Here is a 27,999-nt window from a genome sequence, read left to right on the forward strand (position 1 = left end):
AGCCAGAGCATACAGGAAACCGTAAAAGATTTTATGAGATGTATACATGGTTGAAGGCGGAATTTTAAATGCAACCTGGGAAGGTTCTATCTAAATTCCAGGAGGGCAGATGAGGGAGTACTTTCTCTGTAGTGATTCAGTTTTACACAAGGGGTTAGATGAACTGGAAAGAAATACCTGATTTGGGAACTATATAAAATTTTTTCGTAAAATTAAACCTCGTAATTTCTAGACAAGTAAACTTGTTTTCTTTCAGACCAAGGATCACCACTTATGCTTATTTGTTTTCTACGTGGTAAAAGCATGAAATGTGGGTTGTTTATTATTTTATAGAAACAAAGGACAAACAGTAATAAGTGAAGAATTCTTCCCAGGTACAGGAGTATAGGCACCATTTAAAAAATAGTTGTGCTTCTGATGGTTTTTAAATAAAAGCTCTCGGTTCTAAAACTGGAACATTATTTTTGAATCTTAATTATTGCAATATGTGAAGGCAGGAAGGTTGATGACATAGTCTCAAAACGGCATGTTCGGAAAGTCACATCCAAATTTAGGTGAAAGGAGAAATATTTCTATTTCCTTTACCCTTGAATCTATGAGGCAGTGTCAATTTCCCCTAAGAGAGGCTATTTTTACTTAATGTTGGCTTTATTTATTTTTTTCAAATTTGATCTCCAAAACACAAGGCTACATAACAAATTATTTTGTGTATTCACATTTGATTTAGAATCGAGCCCAATGTGAGCCTCATGAAGTCACTGTGAAGATAAATGAAATACCAGAGGTAAGGTTCCCGACACAAAGTAGGTGCTCCGAGTATGTTAATTCCCCCTCCCCTGCTTGCAGACCTCCCCCACTTTTTTTAAATTGATGTATAAGTGACATATAACAGATTATTTAATTATACCACAGTCCCTTTGAAGAAGATTTTAATACAACACTTACGCTTTAGAATGTGTCCAAATTAGTGTCATTTAAAAAATAAACTTAGGTAATTATCTAAGATAAACATGCCATAAAATCCCCATGTATCCTGGTAGTATCTAATGCAAATCCAGTATGGGGGAGTGAAACTGCAACCTGAGAATTAGGGACCACGGATCTCTGGTCTCTGGTCTGTCACTGCTATTACTGAGTGACCTTGGGAAAGTCAACTTCCTTCTCCAGGCTACATATTTTCATCTGGAAAATGAGTGGCTGTTTTCAACGATCTTGAAGACCATCTTCTGCTTTAACGTTTTCTGATTTTACCTAACATTTTAATCTTGGGAGAACAATTTATTGATGTCACATTTTCTGAGATTTTCCTCCTATAAATTTTTTTCTATACTCGCTGCTTAAGAAAATTTTATTTTACTTCAAATTCACTGCTGCTGAAAGAGTCAGAGAAAGAACCTAAGTGTAGAAAAGAAAAAAAAAAGAATTAAAAATATTAATATTGAGCAATTATGGGGACATCTAGGCTGGTTTGGGACAGACATAAATGACCTTGTTTTATTCTAAATTCAGCTCACTGGCTTATGATGAAAAGTGAAAGGTTATTATATGGACTTACTGGGCAAAACCAGATTTTATAAATAATTACCTGTCAGACTGTTCAAGATAGACAAACATACGCCAGACCAACAAAAACACAGACCTGTCATATTTCTGAGAGAAATGTACGTTGAGTCTTCCTTCTCTGGGACTATAAGGAGATCAGGTAGAATAAAATGAAGGGAAAAAACCTAAACTCTGTATTTTCTGCCTCGTGCATACTTTAAAATGTATAATGTGGGAGAGAAGGAATTTTGATGTGAAAAATTAGCCCCTGAAAATTTTATACATCCATAAGCCCGGCAGATCGAAACCAAATACAATAAATGCTGTCGTTTTAAAAGTTAGGATGTTTACTGCAAGCTTATAATTTTCTATGATTAGGGATGCCAAGAAAAATAAGAATGATGATAAAAAGAAAAGTTTAATCATACATTTCAACAAGCACAGATGGAACATCAAAACCCCTTGGCAATTTTTTGATATTATATATCTACGTTTTTTTTCTTCTTGACATGAAGATTTTTTCCAGAAGGACTAACACAGAACAGGTAAATGATAGTTAACAAATGTGAGTAATATGGCACAATCATATTAACGGAGCCTCACAATGATTTGGTCACAGGAGGAAAATCTTTCATGTTTCTTATTTCTGTTTTTATTAATTCTTCACAAAGGATGTCTCAGTGTGTGTAAAAACCATGATAAAAATAAAACTGGAAGTCCTCCAGAATTAAAGAAATAGCTTCCTTTTTAAAAAAAAAATTTTTTTTAACGTTTTTTATTTATTTTTGAGACAGAGAGAGACAGAGCATGAACAGGGGAGGGGCAGAGAGAGAGGGAGACACAGAATTGGAAGCAGGCTCCAGGCTCTGAGCCATCAGCCCAGAGCCCAACGCGGGGCTCGAACTCACGGACCGCGAGATCGTGACCTGAGCCGAAGTCGGACGCCCAACCGACTGAGCCACCCAGGTGCCCCAGCTTCCTTTTTTAAAATTCAAGTTTAATCAGGAACTGTACAATTACATCTGCTATATTTTGATTCGTTCTCCAAAGTTAGGGTTTGTCATCTGATGGAGAAAGTATAGATGCCAGAGGGGGGCTCGGCTGTTACCAGCAAGAAATGACCCAGTCCCAGATTCCAGTTTAGCTGTGGGACTGCTCTCAAGGGAGAAGCCCATCACTCAGCTCCCCTTCAAGGGATTCTCATTACTTTGCTGCTTTCATCTTTTTTTTTTTAATGTTTATTTATTTATTTTTGAGGGAGAAAGAGCACGAGCAGGGGAAGGGCAGAGAGAGAAGGAGGCAGAGGACCTGAATCAGGCTCCACGCTGTCAGTGCAAAGCCTGATGCGGGGCTCGAACTCACAAACCATGAGATCACCACCTAAGCCCAAGTCGGACGCTCAACCAACTCAGCCCACCCGGGCGCCCCTGATTACTTAGCTTCTACATGGGTACAGTGTGTATGTGTGGTGGGCCTGGGGACTGGAGGGACAAGGGGACAGGAGGAGAGGGCCTACACGAGGAAAACCAGGCACGATGGCAGATGTGCAGGAAGTCGGGAAGAAGGTGTGAAAATAACACATTCACGAGAAGTGGGGGGAAGGGACGAGAAGACGGGAATAGTTCATCAGATCAATTAGGTCTTTGATTAGTGTGAGTTTATAAAACGAGTATTTGTCTCGAAGACACACCTAAGGTATACATACTCAGCAAATGTCACAAAGTAAAGTTGTGGGACAGTGTGAGGGAAAACTGACTGTCCTTTTGTCTCCTCTGTCCCAAACCTGGATTACAAAATGCATCACATAAAACACAGACTAAACACTGGAGGGAAAACAAGACACTGCCTTTAAGATATGTGAGCTGAGGGCAGTAAATCCATCCCAAATTAAAATTTCAAAATTGTGTGATCTGCATTCTTGTCCACCTACACACTATCCCAAACATCCTGCCATTAATTAGCTAAACGGCCCAGCCAGTAAACAAGACTGAGCACTGAGGGGGCTGGAAAAGGGCCGGAGTCAGCCAGTTGATAGTCACAACAAACCAACCCACTCCTGAGGATACAGAGAAGGTAAACTTGTATTTTATTTTGTCCAAAGAGGGGAACAGAAATCACCTTACTATAACATGCCTTTCCTGTTGTTACGGTCACAAGTCCCGTCAGCAGGCCAGAAAAGCCATCCCATTCCTGCGGTAGGCACTCTGTCAAAGAGAAAGAAATCTGCAATGAATTATCACATCAAGTCAAACCGGGAAAGGAGGGAAAAGAGCAACATGCAGAGCTTTCTTCCTGTTTTGTAGACTCTGCTGGCTTCCGTCGAACAGGGTGCTTACTCTGAACATTTCTGGTGGCAACATTTCTGGTGGCTAGAGTCACCACTCTGTCTATTAAAAAGTCAGTGTGGTTAACAAGTGGTTAGGGATTCTATTTTCGGGGAGTGGGAGATATGCAAAATAAGACATCCCATTTTGTTAATTGATTGGGTTTGGTTAGGTCAAAGACATGTTGTGTTGAATCTGTTTGTCCTTTATAAACATGTGTTCTCTATTGGACATGCTCAAGAATCACTTCTAATTAACTCTCTTAATAGTCTATAAATTACTGACTCATTATAGCCTTCCCAGGCCTAATTTATAGTCTTAGTGAAAAGCTTGGAAACAGACACTAATAGAAGCCTTTCCTCCCTGCTGAAATATGGTGATCTCTAAGGAGTTCTGTACATTAGAGACATTATAGAAAACTCGAATCCTACATAATTTTACTTTATTAAAAAAATTTTTTTTTAATGTTTATTTATTCTTGAGACAGAGACAGAGGCAGAGCGTGAATAGGGGAGGGGCAGACAGAGAGGGAGACACAGAATCTGAAACAGGCTCCAGGCTCTGAGCTGTCAGCACAGAGCCCGACGCGGGGCTCGAACCCACGAACCGTGAGATCACGGCCTGAGCTGAAGTCAGACACTTAACTGGCTGAGCCACCCAGGCACCCCTCCTACATAATTTTATGTACATACAAGTACATATAGATGTACGTGTGGATAGTCATAATGGGATAAAATATCCCCATAAAAGAAAATGGGAAAATGGATACCAAAGGCAATAATATAATATATTCCAGTAAATCAAGTAAAACTCATGATTTTTCTTCCTGCGAGATATATTCTGCAGTTCAGAGCTGAAGAGCTGGACTATACAGGGCCTCTGTGACTTGTCTTGAGTCTCATAATGAAACCCAGAATGAAACAGAACTAAAATCCAGGACTTAGGAATAAAATTATCCCTTTCACCACCATATTTTTCATTATTTAAACTGGGAATAGCCATACTCAGAGAATTCATAACCCTCAATGAGATGGGTTTTTTCCTACAACCTGTGTTCCGAAAAACAGAAAAATGACAACATCTCGTATCAGGGATTTTGTTTTTCCTTCAACAGCCACGTTATAGGAAATGTAGAATAAGTTTTTACGACTAAAATAATGTTAGGGAGATGCTGGAGAGTTTAATTCTAAAAATGGTTAAATTACATTTATAATTATAAGATAATTATAAATAAATAAATAAATATAAAATATTATAAGTAACACCCAAAGAAAAAAAAGTGGAACGAAGCTTTTTAGCAAGACTTCCACCGATGTGAGGTGAAACCAAGCTGGTTTTCTGCGGGACTTTCTGTTAATCATGAAACTCAGTTAACTTCAACATCTTTCCTCTGAATATTCAGCCGATACGGGATTTACTACGGTTGCCGGGCTTTGGAATGCTGGCTGAAATTTCATAGGTTGGCTGTGCGGCTCCACAGCTCACTCCAGATCAGCATTTCAAGGATGAGAGAACGGTGGCACATTCTATCTTTCGTTCCTCAGGGCTGTCTCTGTGAGCTTGTTCCTGACTTACCACCAGGCTGGCTGTGCCCTTGGACACTTTTGGATTGAAGCACACGTTCTAACAAGGACTAGAAAATTCCAACTTTACCTCCTCAGTCTGTGCACCGGAGAGCAGTGTTACATGAGTTCCTCAGAGAGCCACAAATAACTTGCAGGGACGGATAGAGTGTCTTCCCACAACCACAGACAGGGGAGCCTCAGGCCTTGAAACAGCCCCTGCCACCACAGTTGCCTTACCAGAGGCTTATGCCAAAGTAGTACTTTCAGGTTCTTGACCTTGATATTTTAAATTTTACAACCACAGTGACAACCTTCAACATAACATAATATTTAAAGCCCAGGGATGGTTTACATGGAGATAAATGGACCTGGGAGTAAAGCTGGATTCCTCGTAAAGGTAAATGGCTAAAGAGAGGCTTGCTTGAAAAAGAGGTTTTGGCCCAGGAGCAGGCTGAGTTTTGGCCGTGCACACCTGAGACATTACCAAGTTTAATCTTTCCAGGGTGGCCAACAGGAAATGGTTCTCTCTCATACTGAAAGGATTGCTTTCCAAAAATCAGTTCACCGTCACAGATGATTCATCACTATTGTTTGCAAATGATTACAAGACTAGAGACTTTTAATCGCAGAGACTTCGAGCAGCTAAGTTTAATAAGAAAGCCAAAGTTTAGAGCTGTCCCAGATTTCCGGACTAAGTTCTTCCTATTCTAATTCTACGATAGAGAAGGGGCAAACGAACGTGTGTGATCAGCAAAGAGCAAGTTCAGCAAACCCATCCCCTAGGGCCCTCTAGCCAGAGTCACAGCTTTTCCTTCTGATGGACAAAGGATGTATGTTGTCTGTGGAGGGTGATTATGGGAACATCCCCAAGTTGGCAACCTTTCCAGGGCGAGCAACGTTAAAGGAAGATGGGCGAAGACAACTCATCTTTGTGTCAACTGTGAATTTCTCTGTTTGTGTTGTGGACGTTGAAGCTCAATTTAAACACTGCTTGGGGTGAGGGCCTTCCAGAGGCCACATTCTCATGAAGCACTCTACTTATTCTCTACTGTCAGATCCTATGAGTGATACCCTGGTTCTGTATCTCAGGAAAAACCCAGACCTTGACTGGAAATAGCTGGGACCACCTCCCCCGCTATTAAAAATGTATAAACGAATCTGACTTCATCCCGACAGCCCCGTTTCGGCATCCTATATATCACTGCAGCTTTATTTCTGATTGAAAAAAGCTCTCTTCTCAACTATTAGTCGCTCCTATGTGAATTTGTTGAAATTCACATGCTAGACATTCAAATGCTAGACATCCTGGCATCTCTAAAGTTAACAGCAAAGGGGCGCCTGGGTGGCTCAGTCGGTTAAGCCTCCGACTTCGGCTCAGGTCATGATCTCGCGGTCCGTGAGTTCGAGCCCCGCGTCGGGCTCTGTGCTGACAGCTCAGAGCCTGGGGCCCGTTTCAGATTCTGTGTCTCCCTTTCTCTCTGCCCCTCCCCTGTTCATACTCTGTCTCTCTCTGTCTCAAAAATAAAAAAATAAAACGTTAAAAAAAAAAATAAAGTTAACAGCAAAGATATTTCGCTTTTCGTTTTAAAGGACCAATTGTAGTTCACAGGCTTTCCCCCCGCCTCCCTTAAATTGAGGATTACATTAGCTCCCAAGTTTTGACACTCATATATTCGTTCAGCTTCAAATTATGGCCTACTGACAGAACCTCAATCTAACTGGGTGGGCTGACACATTCTGCCTACTGCACTGGGTGTTGATGGGGAAATGAAATAGTAAGTTTTCGTTTTTAAAATATGATTTCTTTTAATTTGCATATAGACAGGCTCGAGAAACAAATCTAAATCCTAGGCTGGTTTATTTCTGCCTTTTTATGGGCTGTCATAAATCATACATTTTAAGGAATACAAACTAATATTAAAAAGCAAATGATTATTATTTATTTTAAACAAAAGATAAACATGCTACAAAACACACCTGTGGCTCCTAGTTGAATATAACTGCCTGTGTGTTATTTGCACCATTAACTTAATTAGTAAAGCTTTAACTATAGATAAAACCACCCCTTCCACCAGTGTAGATTTACACTTATTCACGACTAGCTTTCCTGATTCTTTTCCGCTTTCTCAAACTTTACTTATTTGTTTAAAACAATTTTTTTAATGTTTATTTATTTTTGAGAGAGACAGAGACAGAGAAAGAGAGACAGAGTACGAGTGGGGGAGGGGCAGAGAGAGAGGGAGCCGAAGCAGGCTCCTATGCTCCGAGTTGTCAGCACAGAGCCCAATGCAGGGTCTGAACTCATAAACAGCAAGATCATGGCCTGAGCCAAAGTTGGCCGCTTAACCAACTGAGCCATCCAGGCACCCCACTTTTCTCAAACTTCAACTAAAATAAAACAAAAAGTTCATTGTAGGGACTGACATCAGCAAGATGGCTACCAAGGAGGTCCCAAAGCTTGTCTCCCCACACAGAAAAATAAATAAACAACTATAAATAGACAAAAGAGCTCTGGGAAAGCTCTAGATTACAACAAAGAAGGAGCAGAAATCCTATGGGGCTCAACAACTGAGCAAAGCTCTACAGAAAAGCATAAGAAGCATTTAACCTACATCACCCCATCTCCCAGTCCAGAGCAGCTCAGTGCAAAGAGGAACGCTTTTGGAGGGATTACACCTGACAGGAAAAGGAGCAGGAGAACCCTACTAATCCTCCTCACTGTCGTGGACATTCGTAGACATTGCTACTGCGTGCTCCCACGGTCTCCACCAACACTGAACCCAACTAAAGGGTTGCCTGGGCTCCTCACTGCTGTGTCTCCTCACCAGGTCTGGAGCTACCGTTGTGGTGAGACCTGCCCCCAGGGGCCCCAGTTGTGCCCCACCGTCTGGGATCGGGAAGCCACGGCACCTTGCCATCTATGAAACCGGAAATGCCATTGCTTTCTGTGCCCTGCCTTCAGGGTTCAAAGTCATGGCTTTGACAACCATCACTAGGCCTGAGTTGCTGCTATTCTATGACTGACTCCTGGAGTCCTGAGTTGTGGCTCTGACCTGCTATCATTAAGCTGTGATGCTGTAGCTGCTGTTCTCTGTCCCACCCTCTGGCTCCTAAGTCATGGCACTGACTTGCCATCAGTGGCTGTACGGCTACAGCTCTGTGCCACCCGCCTTGGGTCCCGAGTCACCGCTTTGGCCTGGCATCACAGAGGCCAAGCTGCTGCTGCTCTGCTCCCTGCTGCCAAAGTCAGGGCTCTGACCCACCATCCCCCAGGGCATGCTGTCACTGCACCCCTTACCCTGGGCCCAAGACACTGGTGCATACTGTCATCCCACAGCCCGTGCCACTGCTGCATCCCCCATCCTGGGGTCCAAATCACTGTGGTGATCCCCAGAGATGCAGACCTGGTTCCTCAGGGTATCTGCATATGCGTGCACATCAGACGCTGGGACTACTATCATAGTAAGTGCACCTGTGCCCCAGGACCCTGGTTTCCCTGCTTCTCTAAGTGCGAGTTCACCAGACCTGGTACCAGCAGGTATTCTCTTTGGCTAGAACTTCCTCCTACAGGAAAAAGAGAGGAACAGGATGACCCTTGCAGCCTCTGCCACCTAGGACCCCAACAACCCTAGACACTACTCCCGCTTACAGGACTTCTGCAGTCTTGGTCAAAGAAGAACCCAGTCTTTGCCCATGTTGGCCTCAGCTCATGTAGATGTACAGAGATTATGCTTCTATGCCCTCTCCGGGATCAGAGACATGGCACCCTACCCAGCCTGAGCCTTCACAGCCAGTCTCAGTTGAAAGTCTTTCTCCACCAAAGTCAGTCTGAAAGGCTGGAAGAGGTAACTCCTCTCTCAAATGAACAAACATTAATGCAAAGCCACAAGAAACGTGAAGCAACAAGGAAACATGACACTACCAAAGGTGCTTGATAATTTTCAAGTTACCAACCCCAAAGAAATGGAGATCTAGGAGTTACCTGAAGAAGAATTCAAAACAACTATTTTAAGGAAGTGCAGTGAGATTCAAGAGAACACAGACAGACAACAAAATGAACTTAGGAAAGCAATGCAATAACAAAATGAATTCAACAAAGAGAAATCATAAAAAATTTTTAGAGCTGAGGTATGAAGTGAATGCAATGAAAAAAAAATGCAATGAAGAGCTTCAATAATAGGCTCAATCAATCAAGCAGAAGAAAGAATCCATGAACATGAAGACAGATCTCTTGATATTATCCATTTGGAGCTGAAAAAAGAAATAAGCATGAAAAAAAGCAAAGAAAACCTATGTGAATAATGGGACACCATTAAATGAAACAATATTCATGCTACGGGAGTCCTAGACGAAGTAGAGAAAAGGTCAGAAAACAAAGAAATAATGGCTGATAACTTCCAAAATCTGGGGAGAGATAGCCATCCAGATACATGAAATTCAAAGATCCTCAAAGAGATTCAACCCAAAGAGATCTTCACTGAGACAATATAATCGAACTCTTGAATATCAAAGATTAAGAGAGAATTTTGAGAGCAGCAAGAGTTTAAAAAGAGTCATCACACACAAGGGAACCCTAATAAGGTTAACAGCAGATTTCTCAGAAGAAATCTTTTAGGCCAGGAGAGAGTGAGATAATATATTCAAAGTGGTCAAAGAACATAAAATTCTGATCAAGAATACTTTACCCAGGAAAGTAGTTCCCGGGTACAGATAAAGACTTTTACAGACAAATAAAAGCTAAGGTATTTTATCACCACTAGACATGCTTTATAAGAAATGTTAAAAGGAGTTCTTCAAGATGAAACAAAAGGTTGCTAATGAAAACATGAAAGTATTAAATTCACTGACACAGGCAATTATAAATTCAAAATACTCTAATACTGCAATGGTGGTATGCAAATCACTAGACTCCAGTATATAAATTAAAAGACAAAAGTGTTAAAAATAACTATAGCTACAATATTTTGTTAATGGGTACACAATATGAAAAAAATGTAAACTGTGACATCAACAACATAAAGCTGGAGGGCAAGTAAACATATAGAATTTTTTTCATGCAATGAAAGTTGTTTTCAACTTGGACTATTACAAGATGTACTATGAAGGCCTCATAGTAATCACAAAGAAAAACCTATAAAAAATATACAAATGAAGAGAAAAAAATCAAAGTATACCACTACAAAAAAAAAAATACCAGTTTTCTAAGGAAGATAGTAAGATAGGAAGGAAGGAAAATAGGAACTACAAAACAATCAGAAAACATTTAGCAACATGGCAATAGTAAGTCCTTACCTATTACTAATTATTCTAAATGTAAATGGTTTAAATTTTCCAATAAACAGATACAGGGTGCTTGGATGGATTAAAAAAGGAAAGACCTGGGCGCCTGGGTGGCTCAGTTGGTTAAGTGTCTGCCTTTGGCTCAGGTAATGATCTCACAGTTCACGAGTTGGAGCTCCGTTTGGGATTCTCTCACTCTCCATGTCTCTCTCTGTCCACCCCCCACTTGCACTCCCTCTCTTTCAAAATAAATAAATTTTAAAAACTTACAAAAAAAAAAGAGACAAGACCCAACTCTATGCTGCCTACAAGAGATTCATTTAAGCTTTAAAGACACTAAGGGGCTGAAAGTGAGAGTGAAAGAGATGCAAATGAAAAGTAAAAGGGAACAGGAGTAGCCAGTCTTGTATCAGGAAAAAAAAAATGATTTTAGGTCAAAAGCTGTAACTGGAGATAAAAACAAGTCATTATATAATGATAAAGGGGTCAATTCATATAATAATAATAAAGAAATATGCCCTCAATATCAGAGCACCTAAATATATTAAATGATTATTAATAGATTTATAGATAAAAACACATCAATGCCAAACAGTAGGGAACTTCAATATCCCACTTTCAAGAATGGATAGATCATCCAGATTTAATATCGATAAGGAAATAAGAACCTGGTCTATACTTTAGACCAATGGACCTAACAGACATACAGAGAACAGTCCATCCAACAGCTGAAGAATACAAATTATTCTCAAATGCACAAGGGACATTCTCCAGGCTAGATCATATGTTAGGTTACAAAACGAGGCTTTAAAGATTTAAGAAGACAAATCTTATCAAGTACCTTTTCTGGGCACAATGGTATGAAATCAGAAATTAGTAACAGAAGGAGAGCTGAAAAATTCACAAATCTGTAGAAATTAAACAACACACTTCTGAACAATCAGTGGGTCAAAAAAGAAATCAAAAGAGAAATAAAAAATATGTTGAGACAAACCAAAAAGGAAACAACACACCAGAACTCATGGGATGCAGCGAAAGCAGTTCTGAGAGAGAAGTTCATAGCAATAAATGTCTGCATTATGAAAAAAGAAGGATTTAAAATAAACCACCTAATCTTATACCTCAAGGAACTAGAAAGAAGAAAAAACTAAGCTCAAAGTTAGCAGAAGGAAGGAAATAATAAAAATTAGAGCAGAAATAAATGAATAGAAAGACAATAGATAAGATCAACCAGACTAAGAGATGGTTTTCCGAAACGATAAAGAAAATTGACAAACCTTTAGCTGGACTAAAAAAAAGAGAGATGACTCCAATAAATGAAAATATAGATAAAAAAGAGACATTACAATTTATATCACAAAAACACAAGGGATCATCAGAGACTACTATGAACAAGAATATGCAAACAAATTAGATAACTGAGAAGACATGGATAGATTCCTAGAAACCCACTACTTACCAAGACTGAATAATGAATAGAAAACCCGAACGGATCAAATAATAATGAGCAAAGAGATTGAATCAGTAATACACAGTCTTCCAACAAAGAAAAGCTCAGGACTAGATGGTTTCACTGGTCAATTCTATCAAACATTTAAAAAGAATTAATACCAATCCTTCTCAAACTCTCAAAAATTGAAGAGAAGGAACCACTTTAAAACCCACTTTACAAGGCAAGCATTATCCTGATACCAAAGCCAAACAAGGGCACTACAAGAAAAGAAAATTACAGGCTAAGACTTTGGTCACCAATTCTGATGTGGGTTTTTTCCCACACTAACAAGCAATTCTTGGGACACTAGTTCAGTGTCCTATAATTCAACTTAATTCTGACACTATCGAGCTGGAAGGAGCATCAAATCCCACAGGTTAAGGGCTCAGTCCTACAAAACTGCTACCTCCTTGCCTCCTATACTGTAGACACCAATCACAAGTCCAGGTTACCGCCTTTGCTTCTAACTGAGCACCTATAGACTAGAGGTTTCAATGACACCCTCCTTGGGTTTGATGAATTTGCTAGAGTGGCTCACAGAACTCAGAAGAACATTTTACTTACAAGATTTCTGGTTTATTATAAAAGTGTATAGTTCAGGAACAGTCAGATGAAAGACATGCATAGAGCAAGGTACAAGGTTAGGGTGTGGAGCTTCCATTCCCTCTCTGAGTGTGCCATTCACCCCGAATCTCTATGTGTTCACTAAAATGGAAGTTCTCTGAACCCCATATTTTTTTTATGGGCTTTGTTACATAAACATGATTGATTAAATCTATGGCCATTGGTGACTGAACTCAATCTCCAACCCCTCCTCCCTCCCTGGAGATTTTGGGGTAGGATGGAAAGTTCCAACCCTCCAATCACATGACTGGCTCCACTGGCAACCAGCCTCCATCCTCAGGTGTAGTCTTGAAGTCATCTCAGTGACATAACAAGGGACACCTTTATAGCTGTCATCATGAGAAATTCCAAAGGCTTTATTTGGGAGCTCTGTGCCAGAAACAGGGATGAAGATCAAATACACATTTCATATTATAAATCACAGGCCATGTCCCTGGTGAACACAGATGCAAAAACCTTCAACAAAATACTACCAACTTAATTCAATAGCACATTAAAAGGATTATACACAATGATCAAGTGAAGTTTACCCCTGGGATGCAAGGATGATTCAACATATACAAATCAATCAGTATGAGATATCACATGAATAAAAGTAAAAATCCTGTGATCGTTTCAAAAGATGCAGAAGAAGCATTTGACAAAAGTCAGCATCCTTTCATGATAAGACCCTCAACAAATTAGGTCTACAAAGAATGTACCTCAACACAATAAAGGCCATATATGACAAATTCATAGCTAACATCATGCTTAATGGTGAAAAGTGAAAAGCCTTTCCTCTAAGATCAGGAATAAGGCAGGGACGCCTACCCTTGCCACTTCTATTCAACATAGTAGCGAAAGTCCTAGCCACAGCAGTTAGGCATGAAAAAAAAAGCCACTCAAATCAGAAAGGAAAAAGTAAAATTATCTCTATTTGCAGAAGACATGATCTTATACATAGAAAGCCCTAAAGATTGCCACCAAAAAATTGATAAAACTATAAATTAATTCATTCATGTAGGATACACAATCAACATACAAAAATCAGTTGTGTTTCTATTTCTATACACAAACCATGATCTGAAAGGAGAAAGTAAGAAAGCAATCACATTTACAATAGGATCAAATATAATAAAGTAATTGGGAAAAAGTTAACCAAGGAGATGAAGGACCTGTACCCTGAAAACTATAAAACACTGGTGAAGAAACTGAAGAAGACACAAACAAATAGATATCCTGAATTTTTAGACGGGGAGAATTATTATTGTTAAAATGTCTGTACTACCTGAAGCAATCTACAGATTCAATTCAATGCTATCTAAATTCCAATGGTACTTTTTTTTACAGAAACAGAAAATATGAACAAATATATTTTTATGTAAGCAAAAATATAAAGCTCATACGGAATCACAAAAGACCCTTAATGGACAAATCAATCTTGAGAAAGAAGAACAAAGCTGGATGCATCACATTCCCTGATGTCAAACTATACTGCAAAAATATAATAACCAGAACAGTATGGTACTGGCATAAAAAGAGACACACATCAGGGTGCATGGGTGGCTTAGTATGTTAAGCATCCGACTTTTGGTTTTGGCTCAGGTCATGATCTCATGATTCATGAGTTCAAGCCCCATGTTGTGATCCACACTGCTGGTGTGGAGCCTTCCTGGGATTCTCTCTTTCCCTCTCTCTTTGCCCCTCCTCACTCATGCTCTCTAAATAAACAAACAAACAAACTTAAAAAAAACCAACAACAGGCACAGATCAATAGAACAGAATAACTAGCCCAGAAATAAACCTACATGTATATGGTCAATTAATTTTTGACAAAAGAGCCAGGAATATACTAGGGGAAAGGACAGTCTTTTTAATAAACATATAGCCACATGCAAAAGAATAAAAATAGTCCCCTACTTTACATCAGACACAAAATCATACAGAAAAATCAACTCAACATGGATTAAAAACTTGAATGTAAGACCTGAGACTGTAAAACTCCTACAAGTAAGCACAAAGAGTAAGCTCCTTGACAGTGGTCTTGGAAATGATTTCTTGGATAAGACACCAAAAGCAAAGGCAACAAAAGCTAAAATAAATAAGTGGACTATATCAAAAGAAAGAGCTTCTACATAGCAAAGGAAACAATCACTGTAAGGACAACCTACAGAATGGGAGAAATATTTGTAACTCATGTATCTGATAAGGGTTAATACCCAAAATGTAAAAATAATTCATATAATTTAATGGCAAAAAAGCAAGTAATCCAATTAAAAACGGGCAAAGGCCCTGAATGGACATTTTTTCAATGAAAACAGATCAATGGCCAAGAGGTGCCCAACATCACTAATCATAAGAAAAATGCAAACCAAAGCCACAATGAATATCATCTCACAACTGTCAGGATGGCTATTATCAAAAAGATAAGCGATAACAAATGGTGAGGATATGAAGAGAGGGGAACCCTTATACACTGTTGGTAGGAACGTAAATTGGTAGTCATATAGAAAGCAGTATGGTGATTGTTCAAAATATTAAAAATAAAATTATCAAATGACTCAGCAGTCCCACTGTTGGGTATACATCCTAAAGGAAATGAAGTCAGCACCTTAAAGAGGTATCGGCACCTCTATGTTCACTGTAGCATTATTCACAATAGCCAAGATATGGAAACAACCTACAAGTTCTCTGCTGGATGAACGGATACAGAATATGTGGTACAGAAATACAACAGAATATTATTCACTCATAAAATAGAAGGAAATCTTGCCATGTCTGACAACTTGGGTGAACCTGAAGAGCATTATGCTAGGTGAAATTAGCCAGACAAAAAGAGACAAATACTATACGGTATCCCTAAAAGCTAATTTCGCAGGAACAGAATAGAATGGATGGCGGTTGCCAGGGACTGTGGGAAGAGGGAAATGAGGAGATGTGGGTCAAAGGGTACAAACTTTCAGCAATAAGAGGAATAAGTTCTCAGGATCTAATGTACAGCATGGTGGCTACAGTTGTAAGACGGTATTGTATACTTGAAAGTTGCTTGGGAGTGGATCTTCAGCATTGTAACCACACACACACACACACACACATACACACACACCCACACAAAGAGGCAAAAGGGTTAATTATGTGAGGAGATACGTGTGCTAGTTACTGCATCTTGACCTTGGTAATCACTCCACAATGTATATCAAATTATCATGTTGTACACTTTAAATATATATGATTATCTTTGCCAGGGATTCCTCAATACAAGAAAATTATATTTCCTCAATAAAGGAAAAAAAGAAAAAAAAAGAATTTCATTGTCGTGGGTCCCAAATTCACTCACATATACTTCACGCTTTAAAGGCCTATGACAGAAGATTTTGGTTCTATTGCTTGAGTTCCTATCAATTTGCCTAATTTGATTTTAGCAAAATATTTATTGAGTTCTTAATAAGCCACTATGTGTGTGGTAGTACAAAGGATACAAAGATAAATAGAACAGTCCTTGCTGTCACTTAGCTTCTAATTTAATGGTAAAGGTTTAACTGTCAAGTAAAATGCATTAACAGGTCATCCTTAGGGGTGGGAAGGAAGGAAAAAACAAGGCAGCCCTCTTATTTATATTTTTTGCTTTTTATCACAATATTTAATTTCAAATAACATTTAAAAGGGCAAGAGTTTTTGTATATTTCTTAACGCAGGGAGGGGAAAAGATTTAAAAATGCTGAGATACATGGTTTTATAGTTTATGAAGCACTTTCATGCCCATATCTAATTTAGCCTTACCACAACTAGTAAAATAAAAGTCTTATTTATTATTCTCCTTTTTAAAGTGACATGACTAGTGAGTGGTAGTTTCAGGGTTTCAAACCCAGGGCGTGTCGCTTTTCATTATATCACACTGGCTTACATGAAGCGAAAGAACCCCAAACCTCTGAAATCTGGCATAATTTATTCCACCCAGATTACGATAGACATGTATATGCTCTTAGTCCTAACAAACTCAACTCTTGTTCAACATCACTTAAAGGGTAAATTAAAATTTTAATTCTAATTTAAGCCAGAGCAGCCTGGTACAGTCCAGTGCAGAGATGGGACTTGAATCTAAATCATCTTCAGTTTGGAGGCATTCTCAACTAGTCCTTATTTTCTGAACCAATTTTAAGAATAGTATGCAGTAAAAAACAAAAATAGAAAAAAAAGGCAAGAAAAACCCCCCACAAAAAATAAAAAACCAAAAAACAACAACACTGTATGTCCAAATCACTTTAAAAAGTAACAGATGCTCTAACTCTTCGTCTTCAAGTCAATGGGTCTGAATGGCGTTTAGGCTTCAGAACGCTTGAAACACAATCCAGTTGATTTGGATGCATAGTGAAGGCTGAAAATATAGGTAGAGTAGACGAATGTATTATCAATAGAACTCCAACTTGGTTTTGTCAATAAATGGCTCCCTTTTGGAATCTGTCATGATTATACAGTGAATAGCATACTTTTTATTTATCTATTAAAATTTTTTTAATGTTTATTTATTTTTGAGAAAGACAGAGTGCGGGCAGGGGAGGGGCGGAGAGAGAGGGAGACACAGAATCCGAAGCAGGCTCCAGTCTCCGAGCTGTCAGCACAGAGCCTGACGTGGGGCTCGAACCTATGAACCATGAGATCGTGCCCTGAGCTGAAGTTGGACACTTAACCGACAGAGCCACCCAGGTGCCCCAAAATTTATTTATTTTATTTTGAGAGAGTGAGAATCCCAAGCAGGCTCCAAACTCAGCGTGGAGTCTGATGCAGGGCTTGATCTCATGAACCGTGAGATCATGATCTGAGCCAAAATCAAGAGTTGGATGCTTAACTGACTGAGCCACCCCGGGGCCCCATAAATGATATTTCTCAATAGAAATTCTCATACTGGAATTTAATTTAATATAGAAGAAACAGATATTAAGGTTGTCTGCCTTCTACCCAGACAACAGCAGGTTACCTGCTGTATCTCTCAAATTTCTCACTTGAGGGTCATCATTTTTTTTTTTTTTTACCTTCCCAGATGCTGGGATGTCACTTTTAAGAAAAAAAATTTTTTTTTTTTAACATTTATTTATTTTTGAGAGACAGAAAGAGACAGCACAAGTGGGGGAGGGGCAGAGAGAGAGGGAGACACAGAATCCGAAGCAGGCTCCAGGTTCTGAGCCATCAGCACAGAGCCCGATGCAGGACTTGAACTCACTGACAGAGAGATCATGATCTGAGCCGAAGTCGGACGCTCAACTGACTGAGCCACCCAGACGCCCCATGGGATGCCACTTTAAGGAGCATAGTCCTTCAGACTGCCTGCCACACCACGTTTAATTCCAAAATGAAAACGCAATTTGGAAAGCCTGCTAAACCAAGCTGAACAAAACCCTTTGCTTATATCTAGAATCAAAGAACAATACAATTTTGGGATAGGAAAGTATCTTGTGAACTCCTTTAGTCCAATTCCTAATTTAACAGATGAAAACGACTAATGCCGACAGAGAGAGAGAGAGGAGAGAGAGAGAGAGAGAGGGAGAGGCTCATCACTGGTCAGTCCAGGATTCCTGACTCTGTCTAGGGCTTGTTATGGATGGTTCTCCTTCTGCCCAGAGCTATGTGTTTAGCTTCCCTGACCCTGATGGGGAAAACAGATGTAGGGAAAGAAGTGTTTTTCCGGATTAAGAGCCCTTGGGAGCAGAACAAAAGTGAAGGGACTGAGAAGCGGGTTGGAGGTGGGGAGGGACTTAATGATGTCTAAAACAGTACAGCTGAGTAGTTAGAACAAGGCAGGCCATTATGAGCTTTACTTTCTACTTCTGGCTCTTCTGCTACACAATTAGCTCTCCCTTGGAGAATCACTTAATTTCCCTAAGTGCCCAAAATAATAATTTTGATAAATGGATGAAATATCAAAATAAGTAAGATAAACATGGTTGAAAGGTTCTATGGCAAAAGTATGCATCTTTGGGACCTTCAGGGGGTGACATACTATGTATTCCGATAGAAGTCTTACTAAGACCATGCTCAGTGTCTGATTTAAGCCTGAGCAAATGATACGGCCTGCCTGGATCTGTCTGGAGTTGGCCAATTTGAGTTACATCCAGGAGTAAAAAGGACAATAAAAAGACGTGGAGCATGCATTCGCCCTTTCCCAAGCTCCCGCCAACTCCCAATGAACCAAGTGTAGGGAAGACCCTTTGCGTTTTAGGTGATTTGTGCACTACAGGAGCTACCCTGGTTACCAAGGTCCTGGGGTTTCCCAAGTTCTCTTCCCCACAGCACACCGATGAAAAGGGCACAGAGGGCAGAGGTCCTACAGCCACCGGCTTGGCTTTGCTGGAAGGAAAAGGTGGGGAGGGAGTGGAGCAAACCAGAAGCAACCAGGCTTTTGTTAGTCCTTACTAAGTTAGCCTAGGTGTTTGACTTAAAATAGTAGGTTGAGTTGGGGTGGGAAGGTAGGTACATCTCCGAATTTCTTGTATAAATGTTGTTTCTCAAGACTGCTAAGTGAGCCCTCCTTTCTGTCCCGCCCCCCCCCCCCCCCCCCCCCCCACCGCCGCCCCGGCTACTGCCAAGTTTTACCAGCAAAAAACAGATTGTGCTTCTATCTGGCCTTTTTCTACCTTTCTTCTGGCAGCAACACTGGAGACTCTATCAAGTTGTCTCAAATTCCACTGCCCCGATGCCCAAATTCAGCCCTGCCCTCTGTGGGGTCTTTGGATTTAGAGTGCAAGCCCTCTCCCAAGCCCTCCACTTGCCTAACTAAGGAGGGGACTGTGCCCTGAGAGACATACTGTTTTGTTTTAATATGTAATAGTTTTTTAAAAGATAAAATGTGCCCCCTTTTCTTGTTGCCCTTGTGTCTGCGTGTGGGCAAGAGATTTAATTACTATGAATAAAACTGAATGGTGGTCTAGGACTCTTAAAATCAAAGTGGGAACCATGGCTGAATTTCATTAGCAAACATAAATACAAAGAGGCACGTCTTGTTTGTACCAATGCCATGTGACTTTTCCCCTCTTGATAATTTCATTCTGACTCTGATATTTCAGAGCATCTAAATTGAACCATATGATGCATAGCACCGTAACATGCAAAGCTCTTCATTAAACATTTTCCTCTTTGTGTATACTTCCCAATGTTATAAATACCCTGTGAAAATCATGGAGGGCAGCTCGTCAGACAGCAGAGCCTTGATTTAAGAACAGTGGAGGGAGCCCTGCCCTTTAAATAAGAGGTCTTCTCTGGCTGGAAGAATGGGAAAAAGACATAGCCTTAACTCTCATTCTATTCCGAGTAACTGGGCGCCTATAAATCTTGAGGAACTTGTCATTTTATGCATGGTTTTCTCTAAGTCTATGTCATATTCTGATTACTAAGTTATTTCAGCCTTCTGAATATGAACATCTCTAAATTAAAATTTAGCTGTCAAAAATTGTAATTTCTAAGTGTCCAAGGCCTGCTAATTGATTTACATATGCGATGTGTCAATTTTTATTGTTGTGCGGCAAAATAATTAAGTGGCTGATACAAACAACATCGTATTTCAGAGAAAAGGTTTTTCGTCAATGGTATTTTTAGTCATTTTATAGGGGACTAAAAGTAAACCATTTCTACATATAAATTATTCTTTCTATGATACTGTATGCATCTAAATAAACACATCTATGGTTAATAATAATTTAATGCCAATAATAAGCTCTTCTTTAGCTATTTTATAGTGCAAATAATCAAAAAAACAGATGTCTGAAATTATTCCAAGTTGCAAACACACGTAAGTATATGTGTAAACAGTGTCACACTGGCAGGAGTTAGTAACCAAAATCTCCACTTGGCGCGGGGATGGGCTCAGGTCTAACAACACTTAATTCTCATTTCTCTTGACGGACTCACAGCCTCCAGAAGGCAGGGAACTTGCTATTTTATTTATCTCTGTATATCGAGGGCATAACCCGATGCACGGCCAATAAGTAGGTGCTTAATAAATAATCATCTATTGAATGAATATATTTGACTAGCAAACAGCTTAGCTTCCTCTGGACAACAATGAGAAATGCTGACATGTGTTTGCCATCAGAGCAGGGCCGGGATATGCTCAGCTCCTAAAAATTAGGCTCAGACCACACACTTATCATTTCACAAGATAACCATCAGCAGTAGTTGTTAAGATAAATACATTAGTGACCGTAACAGTTCAACCATAAACAACGTTGCAAAGCAAATGGTTATTCTGATATTAGTTCTCAGTTCCCCTGGGGAGTGTTTCTGGGCTTCTCATTATTGTTATCTGCCAGGAGTAAAAACTTTTGCACTGGTGAAGCCAAGTGCCTCGTTTGCCAGAAAAAGAGGATCCAAGTCATCTAGAGCAATGCTGTTAAATTGTTTGGTTGTGTCTAAACATTTTACATCCAAATATTCTGTTACTGAAAATCATAATTAATAGCAAATTTATGGTAGATAGTTTAACATACTTTTTTTTTTTTTACAATCTTGGTTATGTGGCAATGTTACTTAATTGCATTTTCAAAGTCTTCAACAATGATGCAAGATAAAAAGAAAAAGAAAATACTGCCTCAACGGCCCTTGCCAAATCAAAAAATGTAACACAAGGGATAAGAACAAGGATAGCAATAGCTGTTTACCAATGATCACGATACCAATTTAGAATGGTAAATAAATTATAATTAAGGTTCTTAAGAATTTTTTGAAGGCAATGAGCAATATAATTATGAGAGAATAATCAGGGCACTGTTGTTAATAATATCAACCACATGTGGTAGCTACCTGTGAAGGCATATTTCTGTATGCAGTCAAATGCTACCCCTGAGCTATATCTCCTGCATATTTCTGTATGAACCTACTATCATTCATTTATTTATTCAGCAACACAGAGTGCGAGTTGCAGTGGACACGACAGTGATCACAGATGTGGTTCCTCCCCTTCACGTTGAACAGTCTAATGGAGGAGACATATTGAATGAGAAATGGCAGAAGTGATGAGAGTTACAGAATGAGAAGAGGGTGTAGGGGGACCACATGAGAAGGCAGTACATGTGGGTGGTGCTGATCAAGGAGACCTCCTGAAGGCAAAGATACTCAGCTGAGAACTGAGCTGGGGATGGGGGGAGGGGAATGGGTAGCAGGTCAGAGAAGTGTTCTCGGTGAGACCCAGAGGAGACAGGGCTTGACTTATCTTATTCCCAAATGCCAGTCTATAAGCTAGGCTGGCCACCATAAATATTAAACCCACACTATTTACCACTGAAGGGTTTATCAAAATTCAGGTAAGAAATGCTCATGTTACATAAGCATTCAAGCAATTCTTTTGAATCACTGCTTTAGGGCCCGATATAAACTCTTCATATTAAACTGGAAGAATCTGAGGACTTGCAGTTCTGGTCTGGCATGCAATAAGAAGCCTGGCAGTTGCCATTCTGTCCTGACAATACCTAAAAGCTGAACAAACTGGAAAATCAACAACTCAGATCCAAAAGAGAAGTATGGTCACAGGGCAAACCACTTCTCCTAAAATCAGAAAGACAGACAGGAGAATACAGAGAATTACAACTTACCGAAGCACACACCTGCAAGCAGAAACCCCCATGGGGACCAATGCCAGGGTAGAGAAATGTGAACTGTGATGGACAAATTGCTAGAAGCACGTGTGGACAAATCTGAGAGGTAACACTCTAAGGGAACTCAGTCATGGGAGACAGGGAAGAGGGACCACACTTTTGTGAGTTTTACCTCCTGGAGCCCTACCAGGTCCTCACAGTGAATATCACAGAAAAATCTCATGTTTTGGGCAGGGAGAGGGAAAAAAACCATTTTGAAACATGGCAGAGCATTCTATTCTTCCCAACAAGATCTACCCTGAAGAGAAACTATTTAACCAGAGTCCTAACTTGCTGGGGTTTTATCAGAGTCTAACTGACCTGGGAAAAGGGAAATACCCAACTTAAGCCTACTGTGGCCATCCTGTCCATCTAACAGGGGGGTGGTCGGAGAGGGAAAGATTAAGAAGTACTTGTGAAGTTCACAATCCAGAGGCATGTGCTTGCTAAAAGACTGAGACATAATCATACTAGTAGAGGATGATTCTCTCCCCCTCCTTTTTACCACCACATTAAAAAACGCCTATTTATAACATTCCTTTTACCCACTACATCATGCCTGGCTATTAAGACAAAATGAGAAGGCATACTGAAAGGCAAAACAGAACAAGTATCAGAAGCAGACCCATTTATGACAGGCATGCTGGAATGAAGAGACCAGGGATTTAAAGCAACTATGACTAAGATGCTAAAGGCTTTAATGGATAAAGTAGATAACATGCAAGAACAGATTGGCAATGTAAGCGAAGAGATGGAAATTCTAAGAAAGAATAAAAAAGAAATGCTAGAGATAGAAAACACTATACTAGGAACAAAGAATGCCATTGATGGGTTAGTAGAAGGATACAGCTAAAGAAAGAAACTGAGCGTGAGGATACCTCGTTAGAAACCTCCAAAACTGAAGAGCAAAGACTAAAAAAGACTATAAAAAACAGAGCAGAATATCCAATAACTGTGGGACAGCTACAAACAGTGTAACACGCAGAACGTGAATACCAGAAGGAAAAGAAAAAGGAATAGAAAAATATCTGAAAACATAATGACTAAGAACTGCCCCAAACTAATGACAGACACAAAACCACAGATCCAGGGAGCTTAGAGAACACCAAGCAGAATAATAACCATCCTCTCTGAAACAAGCAAACAAAACCCCCACAAACAAACCCCCCAAAAAACCAAAAACCAAAACAAAACCTAGGCATATCATATACAAACTATAGAAAATAAAAAATACTTAAAGATGCCAGAGGAGAAAAAAAACACCTTACCTATAGAGGAGCAAAGGTAAGAACTACATTTGACTTCTCTTCACAGCCATGTAAACAAGAAAAGTAGAGAAAGATATTTAAAGGATTGAGAGAATGAAACTATAAACCTAGAATTCTATACCCTATGATATAATCCTTGAAAAGTAAAGTAGAAATATAGACTTTGTCAGACAACAAAAATTGAGGGTTTTTTTTTTTTTTTTTTTTTTTGGTTGTTAGCACTGCCTTTCAGGAAACATTTAAAAAAAATCTTGGGGCACCTCGGTGGCTCAGTCAGTTGAGTGTCCAATTGTTGATTTTGGCTCAGGTCATGATCTCATGGTCATGGGATGGAGCCCTGCTTAAGATTCTCTCTCTCTCTCTCTCTCTCTCTCTGTCCCTCCCTAGCTTGCATTCTCTCTCCTCTATCTCTCCTCCCAAAAAAAATTCTTTAGAGAAAAGGAAAATAGGTCAGAAACTTGGGTCTAATTAAGAAAGGAAGAACATGGGAGAAGGAATAATTGAAGGTAAAATAAAAACTTTTACTTTTATGCTTAATTGATCTAACAGGAAACAGTTTGTTCAAAATAAAGCAACGGTATAATTGATTATGTTGTATATATCCACAGGCTTATGTATATACTTAAGTATGGATGAAATGAATGACAGCAATGATACAAGAGACAGGAGGGAGGAATTCAGAGGATTTTGTGCTTATAAGGTACTCCACTATCTATCAACGGGTAGTGTTACTGGAAGGTAGATTTTGATTAGCTGTAAATCTATATATTGTGAATTCTAGGTCAACTAAAACAAGTTAAAAAAAAAGGGATATAACTGATATGCCAAGAAAGGAGAGAAGGTGAAATAATATAAAATGCTCAATTAATATCACAAAGGGCAGAAAAATATTAGAAGTCAAAAATGGGGACAAAGAATGAGGGCAACTCTAGAAAACAGTAACAAATATGGTAAAAAAAAATTTTTTTTAAGTTTGTTTGGGAGACGGAGTGGGCCCAACTCAGGGAGGCAGCAGCGAGACAGAGGGAGAGAAAGAATCCTAAGACATAAAGCTCGATCTCATGAACTGTGGGATCATGACCTGACCCGAAATCAAGAGTTGACGTTTAACTGACTGAGCCACCTGGGCACCCCACAGATATGGTAGGTATTAATCCAACAATATCAATAATCACTTTGAATGTCAATGGTATAAATGCACTGATCAAAAGTCAGAGATTATCAGAATAGATCAAAAAATAAGACCCAAGTATATATTGTCTATAAGAGACCCACTTTAAATTTTTTTTTTTTTTAACGTTTATTTATTTTTGAGACAGAGAGAGACACAGCATGAACGGGGGAGGGGTAGAGAGAGAGGGAGACACAGAGTCGGAAGCAAGCTCCAGGCTCTGAGCCATCAGCCCAGAGCCCGACGCGGGGCTCGAACTCGCGGACCGTTGAGATTGTGACCTGAGCCGAAGTCGGACGCTCAACCGACTGAGCCACCCAGGCGCCCCAAGAGACCCACTTTAAATATAAAGACACATATTGGGGCAGGCTCCTGGGTGGCTCAGTTGGTTGAGCGTCCGACTTCAGCTCAGGTCATGATCTCACAGTTTGTAGGTTTGAGCCCCGCATCAGGCTCTGTGCTGACCGCTTGCTCAGAGCCTGGAGCCTGCTTCAGATTTTGTGTCTCCTCCTCTCTCTGCCCCTCCCCCGCTCACACTTTGTCTCACTCTGTTTCTCAAAAATAAATAAATGTAAAAAAATATAAAGACACATATAGATTAAAGGTAAGTGGATGGAGAGAGGTATACCATGCTAACAGTAATCACAAGAAAGTAGGAGTAGCTATGTTAATTTCAGACATGGCAAACTTTACGGCAAGAAAGTTATAACAATCCTTAACAGATGTACACTTAACAACGGAGTAGGAATATGGGAGGCAAAAACTGACAGAACTGCAAGGACAAACAGATGAATCCACTACTGTAGTTGGAGACTTTAACACCCTTCCATCAGAAATGCACAGATCCAGCACTCGGAAAATCAGTGAGCACAGGGTAGATCTCAATAATACCATCAAACAACTGGACATAATGAACATCTGTAGATTACTCCTTCCAACAAGAGATTACAAATTCTGTTCATGCCTCCGTGGGACATTCACCAACACAGGCCACATTTGGGGCCATAAAACATACCTTAACAAATTTAAAAGAACAGGAGTCATGCAATGTCTGCTCTCAGACCACAACGAATTGAGACTAGAAATCGATAATGGATACTTGGAAAATTTCCAAAACACTTGCAAATTAAACAACATATTTCTAAGTAATACATGGGATACAGAAGAAATCTCAAAAGAAGTTAAGAACATTTTGACCTGAACAGAAATGAAAACCCAACTGATCAAAATTTGTGGGATGCAGCAAAACTAGTTTAGAAGGAAATGTATATATAGCATTGAATGCCTATATTAGAAAATAAGACAGATGCAAAATCATTCATCTAAGCTTCCACATTAGGAAACTACAAAATGAGAGCAAATTAAAATTGAAAGTGAGCAGCAGAATAGAAATAATTAAAGTTAGAGCCGAAATCAATGAAATTGAAAACAGGAAATGAATAGGAAAAAAATCCACACACAGCCAGTTCTTTGAAAAGATCAGTACGATCCATAAGCCATGTAATCAGGCTAAGAAAAAAAGAGAGAGGAGTCAAATTTCTAGTATCAGCAATGAAAGAGTAGACATCACTATCCTATGGCTATTAAAAGGGTAATAAAGGAATATTATGGAAAAACTTAAGCTCAGAAATCTGATACCTTAGATGAAATGGACCAATTCCTTGAAAGGCACAATCTGCTAAAACCCATATAAGAAACAGACAATCTGAATAAACCTAGATCTCTTAAGGAAGTTGAATCAATAGTTAATAACCTAAAACACAAAGCAACAGGTCCAGGTGGGCTCATTGGTGATTTCTACCAAACATTTCAGGAAGAGATTAGAACAGTCCATGGCAGTCTCTTTCAGAAGATACAAGCAGAGGGAATTATGTCTTAATTCATTCTATGAGGTCAGCATTACTCTAATACCAAAATGAGACAAAGACATTACAGGAAAACTATAGATCAGTATCTCTCATAAACAGAGATGCAAGAATCCCCAACAAAATATTAGTAAATTGAATCTGGCTATGTATACAAAAAATTATATGTCGTGATTAAGTAGAATTTATTCTAGGTGCGTGAGGTTGATTCAACATTTGGAAATCAATTAACGTAATCTACCACATAAACAGGTGAAAGAAAAGTCACATGATCATATCAACAGGTGCAGAAAAAGCATTTGACAAAATCCAAAACCCACGCATGATCAAAACTCTCAGTAGACTAGAAACAGAGGCATGAATGGCAAGAATGTCTCCTCTCACCACTGCTTTCCAACATCACACTGGCAGTCCTAATTCAATAAGACAAGAAAAGGAGATAAAAGGCACACAAATCGGGAAGGAAGAAATAAAACTGTTTTTGTCTGCAGATGACATGATCATCTATGAATAAAATCTGAAAGAATCAACAAAAACATTCCCCAAACTAATATGTGAATATAGCAGGGATGCAGGATGCAAGATTAATGTTTATTTATTTTTGAGAAAGAGACAGAGAGACACAGAGTGTGGGTGGGAGAGGGGCAAAGAGACAGGGAGACACAGAATTTGAAGCAGGCCCCAGGCTCTGAGCTGTCAGCACAGAGCCTGATGTGGGGCTTGAACCCATGAGCAGTGAGACTATGACCTGAGCCAAAGTCGGCCGCTTAACTGAGCCACCCAGGTGCCCCAGGATGCAAGGTTAATATACAGAAGTAAACCATTTTCTTATATACCAGCAATAAACAAGTGGAATTTGAAATTAAAAACACACTATCATTTACATTAGCACCACAAAAAGAAACACTTAGGTATAAAGCTAACAAAATATGTACAAGATCTATATGAGGAAAACTACAAACCTCTGATGAAAGAAATCAAACAAGAACTAAACAAATGGAGAGATCATCCATGTTCATGGATAGGTGGACTCAACATTGTCAAGATGTCAGTTCTTTCTAACTTGACCTACAGTTACAAAGCAATTTTAATAAAAAATCCCAGCAAGTTATTTTAGGGATAATCAAAAACTGATTCTAAAGTTTATATGGAGCGGCAAGAGACTCAAAAGAGCCAAGGAGAAAAATAAAATTGCATCACTGACTCCCCAATTGCAAGGCTTATGAAGTTATAGTAATCAAGACAGTGTGGTATTGGCAAAAGAATAGA

The 27,999-nt window shown here is 39.4% G+C and overlaps 1 protein-coding gene across 4 annotated transcripts in view; it reads right to left on the reverse strand.

The window, feature by feature from the left end:
- Window positions 1-3,605: 3,605 nt before the first annotated feature.
- The window catches only part of SUPT3H (SPT3 homolog, SAGA and STAGA complex component), a 536,625-nt gene continuing 512,231 nt past the window's right edge, over window positions 3,606-27,999 (reverse strand). For all 4 annotated transcript variants that reach the window (XM_042938952.1, XM_042938951.1, XM_042938949.1 and 1 more), the window contains exon 12: window positions 3,606-3,746. In XM_042938952.1, the coding sequence (XP_042794886.1) occupies window positions 3,705-3,746 (42 nt within the window). In that variant the 3' untranslated portion in view covers window positions 3,606-3,704. The remainder of the gene's footprint in view (window positions 3,747-27,999) is intronic.

This window comes from Panthera leo, chromosome B2 (genome assembly GCF_018350215.1).
Source record: "Panthera leo isolate Ple1 chromosome B2, P.leo_Ple1_pat1.1, whole genome shotgun sequence".
Lineage (NCBI taxonomy): Eukaryota > Metazoa > Chordata > Mammalia > Carnivora > Felidae > Panthera > Panthera leo.